General features: G+C 41.7%; 1 protein-coding gene across 10 annotated transcripts; it reads right to left on the bottom strand.

The window, feature by feature from the left end:
* Positions 1 to 940: 940 nt before the first annotated feature.
* Positions 941 to 4,468, bottom strand: LOC110872619. 10 transcript variants are annotated; one of them, XR_004865018.1, is made up of 7 exons: positions 4,378 to 4,468; positions 2,874 to 3,487; positions 2,591 to 2,691; positions 2,200 to 2,260; positions 1,826 to 1,892; positions 1,463 to 1,694; positions 941 to 1,262 (listed from the first exon to the last, which is right to left on the bottom strand). XR_004865018.1 is itself a non-coding variant. In XM_035976633.1 (7 exons), the coding sequence occupies exons 3-7, from the start codon at positions 2,634 to 2,636 to the stop codon at positions 1,479 to 1,481; spliced, it is 264 nt and encodes an 87-aa protein (XP_035832526.1). In that variant the 5' UTR covers positions 2,637 to 2,691; positions 2,874 to 3,487; positions 4,378 to 4,468; the 3' UTR covers positions 941 to 1,478. The 10 variants fall into 10 exon arrangements, 8 of the variants coding, with proteins under 8 accessions (XP_035832526.1, XP_035832525.1, XP_021977152.1 ...); XR_004865019.1 differs by having other exon boundaries at positions 1,463 to 1,691; XM_035976633.1 differs by having other exon boundaries at positions 941 to 1,528; positions 1,655 to 1,694.
* Between the last annotated feature and the right edge of the window lie 9,122 nt (positions 4,469 to 13,590).

Raw genomic sequence — 13,590 nt, 5'->3', positions numbered from 1 at the left:
CCACTCCAGCCATCAAGATAGCAAGTTCCCATCCAAAGTACCTAACGATCTGCAAGCATGCAACAAGTGTATCAGACAACGCTGGTGAGTTCATAGTTTTACGAAAACGATGGTTACCAAGTGCTTAGTTTAATCCATTGAATATAATGTTGATAATATCCCGAATACAAGACGGCTCCAGATTATTTTGCCCTTTCTCCAATGCTCCTATCAAAGAATTGGTCATGACTAGGTCATTAGTTCACACTCGTCCTCACCGGTACGGGGTGAGGGTGCCAAACTTAAGTAGCGCTACCAAGTAATACCCTGTTACCTCTCAGGTAACAAACAACGAGGGACTTTAATGGTGATAGAATGAGTATATTATCCAACATTCCAGATTTACCCAAAAACCTATCCCTCTTAGGGATACCCACTGACTGTCCCAACCACCGGGACGCATGCTCAAGAGGAATGAACTCACCTTGGTTTTGCTCGGTAAGACTAGTTACGTGTTCAAGTTGCTCAAATCAATCCTAACATGGTTACCATTAACAATCAGTCGCGTAGCACGTAATCTTATATTCTATATGCACATTACACAAGTAGCACCGTATAACAACATACAAGTTATTTGATTATGCACTTAACAATTTATAGCATACATCATGATTTCATGTACTAAGTGTCTTAAGTCCCCCGTATTGATAATTCACCGGGTTCTACTTTAAATACCAATTGACAACACTAAACATATATCATGTAAACAAACACTTATGCTAGACCAAAGCCCAAACAACGCCTATTTCTTGGACTGAGCAACCCAGATGATAAGCGGCCCAATAAGGTGTAAAGCCCAAAGTCAGTGGGCATGTTCATTCGTATTTATGTTGAACGATCAGGGGTATGTTATGTAATTCATTTATATGTAATGTGGTTACAAAAATTTACTTTTATGATATAACTAGAAAAGTAACCCGCCGCAATGCGGCGGGGGCTAGATTTATATTTCCATCAAGTTCGATGCATGAGCTGCAACCAAGACTTTATGCCTAGATGTTGTCAATTTCTTTGCCCGCGACGCAACGCGCGCGGGACACTTTTCTAGTTCAACACTAAAACTCATTCTCAAAATCTTGTATCCTATATTATACGCTATATTTAGCTAACATTTCCTAATTCGTTTTTTCAGTACGTCCATTCTTGAGGTAGCCTGAACTCGGGTACTTGAGGAGGTCGTTGCCTCTGCTGAGCCATAATCACACTTTGTCGGTACATAATCTCTGCATCATACGCAACAAATACAAACAAAACTTAAAACATTACAAAAAAAGCCCTTGCAACACTCAATCTGGAAGTAAAATAGTATAAAGATCCAAAACAAATTAAGTCAGATCTAGATGCACACTTCCAATTTCAACTTTACTAAAAAATTCAAATATTTTTTACTAAAAACAAAATGAATACTCTCAAATTGGCTCACCATGTTTTTTAGACGGCTAAGTCGGGGCTCCGGTTTGACGGGGCAAAAAACACCCGTACCAGTAGGCTTTTGTTACATCAAAAAACCGTCTTTGAGAATCAAAACCATCATCATAACATCTTTCGCATAACTTCAAAAGATAAACATATATGTGTATCTAAGAACCAAATAGGTATTTTTATTTGATCTGACCTGCTATCGCACAAGAGAGACCCGCATTGCCTTCTTTCTGCTATATGAAGTATGAACAAAAATCAACAAAAGCAAAAAAAACCTTAAAAATATATCTAACAAACCGCTATAGTCCGGGAAAAATAAAACAATTAAGAATGCCTAATTCAACAACGATAATAACAAACTCACCACAACCAAGACATAGCCCCTCTGCAGAAAGGTCAGTTCCAGCAGCGATAAAACGTACCCAGAAGCCCTAAAACATGAGAAAATGCCATATTAAACCAAAAAAAACGAACACCATTAGGCTAAGAACATATCAAAATGCATTAGCAAAATCTCGAGATAAAAACCACAAAGAACATTAAAATTAAATTAAAACAATACATTAAATACGAACACAAAGCAAAATTTAAAAGACATAACCATTCTGCAACGGCAAGTTAAGATGAAAGCACAAATCGACTAAGAGACAACCAATAGAGTGAAATCCCCAATTCGAACAACGCCAAAATAGAACAGCTGCAACGGGGAGCTTAAGATGTAAGCACAAATCCACTTACCAATATCCAGTAGAGCCGCAAAAAATCCAATTCCAAATACGCCAAACCGTCAATGGTAAACCTAAAGGAAAGAAACACATAATCCAACATCAAATCAATAAAATAACATAACAAAAAATTGAAGGAAGCCGTGTCAAAATTCGAATGCCAAATCTGACAACATCTGACATGTAAAAATTAGGAGGCCCGTATCAGAAGAACATCAAGCAGAATCATCAACAACTACCTTCGGGTAGAGTAAAATGAGTAATCACATTAACACATACATACAGTGATGTCAAAAATCACTAATAATCAATAGTTAGACAACGACTACATTTAAAGAAATATAACAATTAATAATAATCAATTTAAATACCAAAAAAATAGAAAAATAAAGCAATTACTATACCCAAAAGAGTTCCTCCTTCCCTAAGATTTCTCCAAACAGTAATCATATAGACTAATGGTCAATATCCTTTGCATTGGTTTTCCATAATTTTGACATCTAATCTGCAAGTAAAGTTTCTTCATCACAAAAACATATTAATAAAAATAAAATACTTTAATCAAATGCAAAATATCACATACTATGAACCAATGAGATATTAAAATGTATAAAGTAAGCAGACACCCAAGACCATGAGCTAATCTTACGACTAAAATTTATGTGCATCACGATTCACGAAGGTTACCTTCTTTTCTTAACACTTGACGGAGACTCCATCGTTTTCGTGAGTCTCCAGCGGAGCTTCTGCAGCAAAGTTTACGGCAATGATAGACCGGCACCGCCAAAGGCAGGAAACTCCATCGCAACTCCAACCACCATCGTTTTTTTCACCATTATTCATCTCTACACCTCTCGATTCTCCGTTAATGGCGCCTTCTCTGCAACTCAAACTTATCATCGTTGCGCTTCTGCTCTCAATCTCCTGGCTTTCCCGGAGCAACCATCACCGCCGTCATCGGCAACGTCTCTTCTCGGCTGGTGCTCGATCTTATGAGCGATAGTTGAGATCTAATAGTTGTCGCTACTACTACATCTATCGCGGTTGTTGTGGTGACCTTCCTTCTTCTCCTTCTTCTTCTCTTTCTTCTTCTTCTTCTTCTTCGAAACACTCAAACAGAAATGAACTCCGAAACACTCCGCTATGCGCCGCCGCGCCGGACCGCCGGATGCCACGGCGTCTTCTTCGGTAAACCACCGCCATGGAACACCGTCTGTGCAGCTCCGCCTCAACCCACCGTGGAATCAGTTCCCTTTCTCCCATGCGTTCTTTTTATCGGGCTCTCTCTCTCTTTCTCTGAACTGATTGAAAAAAAAGGTACAACTCATAAACTAAAAGGTACAACACAAATAAACAGGGAAAACCATAAAAACACAAGGTACAACTCTCACAGCACCAAAATATTACAAATTAGAGTGTTATATAATATATGTAGTGTTTCAAGGGTATAGTTGACCAAACCCACTGTAACCGTCAATAATTTACACAATTAATCAATCCCAATATTGAGGTTCATGAGTCTAGTTGTTATCCACTAATTACCACATCACCTACATAACATACAAACCGAACAACATAGTCATGCAACACAAATTCATGAGCTCATCCTCGATATCAGTTCTTATTCAATCATATTTAATCAAATTCGATCCTTAGGTAATTATTAGCATGAACTTACTATTACTACCAATATTAATAAAACTCATGACCACCATAACATGTATACTGTTACATCAATTTTCATCATAAATCATCTTGAGCCACACTATCATGCATTATCATTCTTAAGCAATAATGATTAACCAACTAGCAATCACATTAATTGTCACACAAGTCAAGTACCAGCCATATTACTACCTACTGTTCATCATCGAATCATGTTTTTCACAGTTTTGCGGCCCACTAGCAGCCCCTAACTATCGTGATTATGGGCCGAATCCATATATTCAACACATCGAACCAGATTATTATACATCAATACCCACTAACCTTGCACTAATCAGTAGTATCATTAATACACCACAATTCACTAATTATTAACCCAATCGGTTTACTGGTATTCATATTAGCATACAATCAAGATCTTGTATTGTGCTTTAGTTTCATGTACATATCATGACAACCCTAGCATGTATTACACATCCAAGATTAACAAGAATACCCAACACTAAACTGAAATCAGTAAACTAACCGGAGAATAGAGAGTATGCGAGAAAGCTTCCAGAAGATGGGGGAATTCGCTGCCGACTCGTACGTTTGGGAGGGAGTTAGGGTTTGTTATATTTCCAAGTCATAGTACGTATTCCCCTATCTCTCTTGTATACGTAACCCATGATGGGTTTGGGCTTAAGTGGTTCGGGCCTGCCTACAAATAAGTGTGGGACGATGTGTATTGAGAGTAAGGTGAAGGTTTAAAATGTGTGTGGCCTAATACATGTGTCGCGGCCAAAAGAAGTGTATTGCGGCCCAATTTAATATGTGGCTTCTATAAATAATTTGACACCTAAATTGACCCAAACACGCACTCAATCATACCCAAATACGATTAGACTTGACAATTTTATCATAGCAAAACGTTTAACAAAAGTTTAATATAGCAAGAACGTGGAATGAGAGGATTATGAGGAATTAGAATCACGAGGCTAACGACACTAACCTTGAAAGTTCGGGTTGTCACAGCAACTTAGGCGCAATTGAATTCCCATAGTCAAGATTCAAAGGGAAGGAAAACGTGGCGCCAAATTCACTTGGGAACTCGAGAATGATATGAAGACCAAGTATCTACACTTGTTCGTTGAGTCTTCCTCTTGAATAAGTTTCGGGATGAAATTTCCTAAAGTAGGGGAGTTTGTAACGCTTCGCATTTATGCACTTTCCTTATTTAGAAATTGTATTCGTACTTGTATTTTTAGAAACTTGTTTACGTATTGTATTCACATTTCATTTCCAATCTTGTAATCTGAGACTTTGATCGTAATGGGAATTTAATTTTATATTCATACGTGTTACATTTCATACTGGTGTTATATACGTGATCAATCTTTAAATATGTGTCTATATGCAAAACCGAGACTTAAAATACATTGATATATCAATCATACATTCATCATACTCATACCATACTTAAATACACTTTCAATACCTGAAATCAAGTAAAAATACAAGTTTATGGCATAAAATAACCTAAAAACCAAGTGCAAGGGCCAAAAGTGAACAAAATAAACAATTTTTGAAAACCCACTCCCTCATGCCACGCGCCAGGAACACATGTTCCCATCTCGTGGCACGGGGGAGTTCGATCCGCAGCTTGCTAATTTGCCCAATCGGGTTTCATACTTTTCCACCTCCAATCAACTTCTAACCTGTTCTAACACAAACCTAATTAAACCCATTATAAATAGGAGCCTCCATACACTCCTAAACATTCTAAACACTCTCAAGGCATCAAAATATCTCCATTTTTTCAAGTTCTTAGTAGATTGTACTTGTGTTCAAATCAGTGAGTTTGAACACCTTTCTTCGTTCTTTCTCATGTTTTTCTTGCTTCATACCACTTGGATAACATCAAGGATTGTTACCCAATGTTCACCAAGGTGTAACAAGGTGGTACAACTCAATATTTGATGTCCAAATTAGGTTATAAAATTTTGTTTTCACAAAACTTTTTCAATGTATTTGTTTCTTGTTTCATCTTGTGGAATTCTTGCACCAACCTTGCTCCCAATCAAACTCATGGTTGTGGGGCTTGTGTATGGTTGATTTCCAAATGATTAAAGGCCTAAAAACCTCACTTAGCTACTGCCTAAAAAGTTTAGACAACCTACAAAGTGTTGAGACAAATCCAAGTCTTCAATCTTCAATATTGTAAGACTTTTTTGTTGGTAAAATGTTAACAATGGAAGCCTTGGCTATCCAACTATGATTCCACTACCTCACTTGCTTGATTAGTTATATTAACTTCATCTCAAAATAATTTCCAACAAAGTGAAAAGGCTACATCACGTGTCACACCCAAACCGATGGCGGAAACATCGGGGCGTGGCACTGAGCAAAACAGATTGTCTAGAAGTTTCCATAACAACTACGATTACCAATTATTTAAAGCATCACGTCCCATACCATGACATAAAAAGTAACATAGTTATTACAGGCAAGGTCAAGACAAATTGTTCTGTTCCGATAACTCAGAATTTAAATACAGACACTTTGTTTATTAGTTTCTAGACCTTTCCTAGCCTCGATTTCACAGCAAGCCAAGCATTCAAACATCTTAAGCACCTGCCACATACGTTAAAGTAAAAGTCAATAAACATAGTGTAAAGGTGAGCACACAAGTTTAATAGATAAAATAAAGTTCGAAATCGTTTACGCATAACCAGCACGTACACAGTGTGAAATGAAGCACGTAAGTTATCGACATGATCCTATCAATACCAATGACTGCGGGTTGACTACGCAAGGCAGTTCGTAATACATGTTCACCACTGTGACCCATGTGATTAATTGTCCTTAACAACCCCTGAGTGAACAGGTGCTGAGTCCAAATTATAGTACTATCGTTGCTAAGGCAGGTAGGCAACAATCCATGTGTAAACATAACAAACAAGCATTCATTAAGTCACATATAACATGCGGTATCGGTTAGCGTTAAAGAATTGCGTAGTGTGTTCGATGTGATTTAGAATAAGTAACGTATGTAATACGCAAAAGTGCGTAAAGCAAAAAGGGTTCGAGTATACTCACAGAGATGATGGATTGAAGGGAGCGCTAGAGTGAGATTAGCCTGATCAGAATGATAGCATAAACGATAAGAGGCGCGAAAAAAGGAGTAAAGTGTCAGTGGATCGAACGGTAATCCGATCGGATGGCTAGTCGATTGGGTGACCATTCGATTGGATTGTTACCTCGTTTTGGGATGGATGTGTTTGTGTATGATGGCTTGTACTTTGAAGTTTTCGTTGTTGCATTTTAAAAACAGAGAAGTATCTCTACTTTTCAGGTCGGTCGATCGAACGGCGACTCGATCGGATAGCGATCCGATTGGCGAGGCTTCTCAGCTTGAGAACAAGTTCACCACAGGACGGTCACTCGATCGGATGGCTATCCGATCGGGTGGCAATCCGCATGTATTGAACATGTTGAAAATTGTTTAAGTCCCAAACGTCACACGATCGGACGGTCACTCGATCGGATGGCAATCCGATCGGGTGGTAATCCGTTTCAACGTTCAGATCCTTTGAATATTTTGAGAAATAGTTTTAAGTATGGAACCAAGTGCATCCCGATCGGACGGACGGTCGGTCGATCGGACGGCAACCCATTCCGATGGTCTGATCGTCCTAACACTTGTTTCTGTTTGAAGTGTTGTAGGTTTGAATGAGATGTTTTGATATCTTGCTTGAACAACATGACCCTTGTCTCGTCCCAAGTGACCCGACCGAACTGGAATCACCCTAGTCCGAACAGTTCACGATTCGAGTCGGTTGTCCATGTTTAAACTCGAAATCAATATCTCTCCCGGATAGAATTCAGATCTGGAACTAATGCATTGCTAAGAATGAGTAGAAGATTAGAACAAGCTCCGATTCCATCAGGTTTGAGTGCATTGAGTGTAAAAGAGTTGAAATAAAGTTGGAAAACCATCTTTCAATCCTTTTCACCATGAATATGTTCAGATCTATGCAAGATCTTTGTTTATTTATGTGGAAATCGTTCAGATCTAAGTTGTTTTTGAAGGATTGAAGCCAAAACATGAAGTTCTTATGAACACCATGACGACATCATCCTAGAACACCTCAAATCTAGTGATTTCATGGTTAAAAGCTAAGATTCAAAAGATAGAAAGGTGTAGGAGTGCGTGTAGATCAATAAAGTACAAGATTTAGGTTGAAAACTTACGAGATTCGCGAGAAATCGGAAGAAAAGTAGGCTGGAGCGAGTTGAGTAGAGAGAGAGCTGTCAACATCAACTGATGTGACATATGAGGGGTATTTATAGGGTTTCCATAAAAGGAAAGTGGGGAAGTGGTTGGTCGATCGGGTGGCAGCCCGATTGGGTGGCAGCTTGATCGGGTGGCAACTCGACCGGTTGGCCACTCGATTGGTGTGTTCGGCGCGACGAGTTTTGCTGTTTCGATTCGCGTGCTGCGCGTTGCGATGCGATAGTGTTTCCCATTAAATTACTTTTAATCCCAACTACTATATCTAACATACAATCATCCTAAATAACTTGCGTTTAGCGTTTGCGATTCGATTGCGATAGCGTTGCGATTGTGTTTCGATTTATCCCCACAACATATACATAATTAAACATGCACAAGTAGCACATAATTAGCACACACACGTAAAACAATTATCCAGAACGCATAATTCGAGTTGTGAATGCGATTACGATGCGATAAGCAATAAAACATGCGATAAACATCGATTAAACCTCGATTATTAACAAGTACTCCACATAATACAACTAACGTATAAACACAAAATAAACTATCTACAAGTCAAAGAAGTCAAAACAGGAGTTCTGCAAGGAGTGACAGATCGCAATTAGCAATCTTTTCTTCCTTTGACTTCAATCTTAACTTTGACATTGACTTTCGAAACACGGGATGTTACAGCCTCCCCTAGTTGAGGGAATTTCGTCCCGAAATTAGGCCGAAGCCATAAAAAACAACTGCGGGTACTTCGCCTTCATGTCGCTTTCGAGTTCCCAAGTGAACTCTGCGCCTCGTTTGCCTTCCCATCGAACCTTCACAATGGGAATGCGTGAGCGTCTGAGTTGCTTGGTTTGGCAGTCCATGATTTCGACAGGCTTCTTCATGAAGTGTAGTGTTTCGTTTACTTGAAGATCCTCAAGAGGTACATACAAATCATGCTCAGCCAGACACTTTTTGAGGTTAGACACATGGAAAGTTGGGTGAACGTTGCTAAGTTCCTCCGGTAGTTCGAGTCTGTAGGCCACTTTTTCGATCCTTTCCAGAATCTTAAAGGGTCCAACATATCGAGGCACGAGTTTCCCTTTCTTGCCGAATCTGACCACACCTTTCCAAGGTGATACCTTTAGGAGTACATGGTCGCCAACGTCAATTTCAAGGGGCTTGTGTCGTCTGTCGGCGTAACTTTTCTGACGACTCTGAGCTTTCAACAGGTTGTCTCGAATTTGGAGGATTTTGTCAGTCGTTTCTTGTAATAGCTCAGGACCGGTTAATTGCAAGTGTCCGATCTCGTGCCAAACAATAGGCGATCGACATTTTCTTCCGTATAATGCCTCAAACGGTGCCATTTGAATGCTGGAATGATAATTGTTATTATACGAGAATTCGACTAAAGGTAAGTATGTGTCCCAGTTACCACCGAAATCTATGACACACGAACGGAGCATGTCTTCAAGGGTACGAATCGTTCTCTCAGTTTGACCATCGGTTTAGGGATGGAATGCGGTACTTAGATTAAGCGTAGTACCGAGAGCAGTTTGAAACGTTTCCCAAATACGCGAGGTAAACCGAGCATCGCGGTCAGAGATGATGTCGCGAGGAATCCCATTTCGACAAATGATCTCATTGGTGTAGATTCGGGCTAATCTTTCTACCTTGTAGTCTTCTCGTATCGGCAGAAAATGAGCAGATTTGGTCAAACGGTCAACGACAACCCAGATGCTGTCGTGACTTGATGGCGTACACGGAAGTTTCCTTATGAAGTCCATAGCTATACTTTCCCACTTCAACGTAGGGATCGCGGGTTGTTCAAGCAAGCCAGAGGGTCTTTGGTGCTCGACCTTGACTTTTGAGCAAGTCAGGCACTTCGAAACATAGAGAGCGATATCCCTCTTCATGCCCGACCACCGATACTTGTAATGAAGGTCCTGGTACATCTTGTCGGCACCGGGATGAATAGAATATCGGGACTTGTGGGCTTCGTCCATCAAAATCTGTCGTAAATCGGTCCGCTTAGGGTTCCAAATTTGGTCCAGATAATGGAATACCCCATTCGACTTATTCACAAGATGGGCTCCATCGTGATAGATTCTTTCCATCTTCAAGGTGCGTTCGGTAAAACACGCATACTGGGCTTCACGGATGAGGGTTTTGAGATGATGCTGGGCTGGAACTTTACGAGCGTTATGCAAATAGCTTCGTCGACTTAGAGCATCACAACGACATTTGCTTTGCCAGGGTGATAACGAATCTCACTATCTAATCATTGAGAAGTTCTACCCATCGGAGTTGACACATATTAAGTTCTTTCTGGCTGAAGATGTGTTGTAGGCTCCTATGGTCGGTGAAGACCGTACACTTTGTACCATAAAGGTAGTGTCGCCAAATCTTTAACGCAAAAACAACTGTGCATAGCTCGAGGTCATGGGTTGTATAGTTCTTCTCGTGGATCTTGAGCTGACGAGATGCGTAAGCAATAACCGTGTCCCTTTGCATGAGAACACAACCAAGACCAAGGTTCGAGGCATCGCAATAGACAACGAAGTCATCGTTTCCGTTGGGTAAAGCAAGGACGGGAGAATTGCAGAGCATATGCTTGAGGGTTTGGAAGGCAGACTCTTGTTCAGTTCCCCAAACAAAGGATCTGTCTTTATGCGTGAGAGAGGTAAGCGGCACGGCGATTTTAGAGAATCCTTCGATAAATCGACGATAATAGCCTGCTAGTCCGAGAAAAGAACGGACTTCAGACGGGTTCTTAGGCGTAACCCAACTCTTAATAGCTTGGATCTTCGCGGGGTCGGCATGAATACCTTGACTATTGACAATATGACCGAGGAATTGAACCTCCTCCAGCCAAAATTTACACTTGGAGAACTTGGCATAGAGTCGATTCCCTTGGAGCAGTTCGAGAACCAAACGTAGATGTTGCGCATGTTCAGTCTTCGACTTGGAATAGATCAGGATATCATCGATGAACACGATGACAAAGCGGTCAAGAAATGGTTTACACATGCGATTCATCAGATCCATGAAAACCGCGGGTGCGTTGGTTAAACCAAAAGGCATAACAACGAACTCATAATGGTCGTATCGAGTGCGAAAAGCGGTTTTGGGTATATCCTCCTCTTGAATGCGTAATTGGTGATAGCCTGAGCGTAGATCGATCTTCGAGAAACACGTAGCACCTTGTAACTGGTCAAACAAATCATCAATTCAAGGCAGGGGATAGCGATTCTTGATTGTCAGCTTATTCAGTTCCCTGTAGTCGATGCACACCCTGAACGACCCATCCTTCTTTTTGACGAAAAGTACTGGCGCGCCCCATGGTGAGGTGCTAGGGCGAATAAAGCCTTTATCAAGTAACTCCTGGAGCTGACTCGAGAGTTCACGCATTTCGAACGGAACGAGTCGATAAGGAGCTTTAGCAACAGGGTTGGCTCCAGGAATGAGGTCGATATGAAAGTCGATATCACGACTTGGCGGCAGACCTGGAAGATCATCAGGAAACACATTTGGAAATTCACACACAACGGGGACATCGATTACACCCGGTCTTCCTTTCTTTTCCTTCTCCACTACTACAATGTTGGCCAAGAAAGATCTGTATTCCTTGCGGAGATACTTGCTAGCTTGGATACATGACATGAGCTTGAGACCTTTCGAGAGAGTTTCACCATAAACACACAATTGATCACCATTCGCGAGCGAGAATCAAATCATCTTATCAAAGCACACAACTTCAGCATGATTTTCACGAAGAAAGTCCATGCCTACTATGATGTCAAAACTTCTGAGTTGCATCGGAATAAGATCAATCGGAAGGACGTGATTGTTGAGCTCGAGAGTACAATCACGAAGAACTGAATTGACAGCGACGGTTCTTCCGGTGGCAACTTCAACATCGAACGTCAAGGGGAGATGGGAGCGCTTACGATTAAGGAGCTTTTCGAACTCAAACGATATAAAATAATTATCGGCTCCAGTATGAAACAAACACGAAGCATAAATACCATTCACGAGAAACGTACCATTGACTACGTTGTTGTCAGCCCGAGCCTGGCGCACATTGATGTTGAAAGTTCTGGCACTGGCGGCTTGTTGGTGTTGCTGCTGAGGCTGTTGCTGCTGCTATTGCTGTTGCTTAGGCTAATGTCGCTGGGGCTCTTATTTCACAACCCTGTTCGGGCACATGTTTGCGAAGTGGTTGGGATTACCACATGCAATGCAGACTCTGGCGGTGATCGCGGGTGCCTGAGCCGCTTGTTGGCCTTGAGGGGCGGGAAGTAGAGCTTGATGAGTAGTAGCTTGAGCTGGTGCTTGTCGAGGACCTGTACGGCAGTTGGCGGTGAAGTGGTCGTACATGTTGCAGTGCACACAAAATCGGCAAGCGATAACTGCTGGATGATGGTAAGTACATGTCGGGCAAGCAGGGTGGGGACCAGTGTAAGCACGCTTTGCAGGCGGTGCTTGGGTAACTTGTGCTGGAGCTGATCGGTGCTGAGGTTGCTGCTGAGCTGGTACCGCTTGGAGTGGAGCAGCGGTAGTGACAGCACAGTTCTTGTTGCTGGAGTTGCTGTTGTTGTTCTTCCTCTTGTGACGAGAGGACTTTGAAGATTGGGGAGCGGCGGCGGTTTCGGCGGTTGGTGCGGCGGTAGCTTGATGCAGGTTCTTCGAAGCTTTATCCCAAAAACCAGCTTTGACTCGCTTGTCGTTGATTTCAGCGGCAAGCAGGTAAGTTTCCTCGATTGTTGCTGGCTTTGAAGCATGCACAAAATCTGCAACACAATCCGGCAGAGCTCGGATATACTTCTTGATCGTCATATCAGCAGTCTTGAGTTGATCAGGACAGATTATACTGAGCTGCTTGAAGCGAGTGGTTAAAGCAGCGTTGTCACCATCCTTCTGCTTTATATGCCCGGATTCGTCCTCCAACTTTTGGCGCTCATGGGGAGGGCAGAACTCTCCCAACATGATGTTCTTCAACTCATCCCACGTTAAACCATAAGCTGCGTCATTTCCGCGTATGTTTCTCTCGGCCGTCCACTAGTCTAAAGCGTGGGACTGGAAAATGCCGGTAGCATTCAGAGTGTGGAGATTGTCAGGACAAGCACTCTGGCGCAGGGTGACCTCGATCGAATCAAACCATTGAAACAAAGCCGTAGGGCCATCTTCGCCAGTGAATTCTTTCGGTCCGCAAGCTTTAAACTGCTTGAAGCTGAAAGCAGCTTTGGGGGTTTCAGTCCTGGACTCTTCGGACGATTTGCTCACATTCTCGTATAGTTCACACACGATCTGAGGAACAACCTTCACCATTTGCTTAGCGATGAGAGCAGCAAGGCGTTTGTCTTTCTGGCTCTGGCAAGCAGCGCGCGAGTGACGGGATCCAGATGACGATATGTCAACATTTTCTGCAATAGACATCGTCATAGGACTCAGACACAATATGATCGAATCTCACCTCACACGCCTAAT

This window comes from Helianthus annuus, chromosome 8, assembly GCF_002127325.2.
Source record: "Helianthus annuus cultivar XRQ/B chromosome 8, HanXRQr2.0-SUNRISE, whole genome shotgun sequence".
Lineage (NCBI taxonomy): Eukaryota > Viridiplantae > Streptophyta > Magnoliopsida > Asterales > Asteraceae > Helianthus > Helianthus annuus.
The sequence above is the reverse complement of the archived record's forward strand: the minus strand, read 5'-3'. Positions and strand labels throughout refer to the sequence as shown.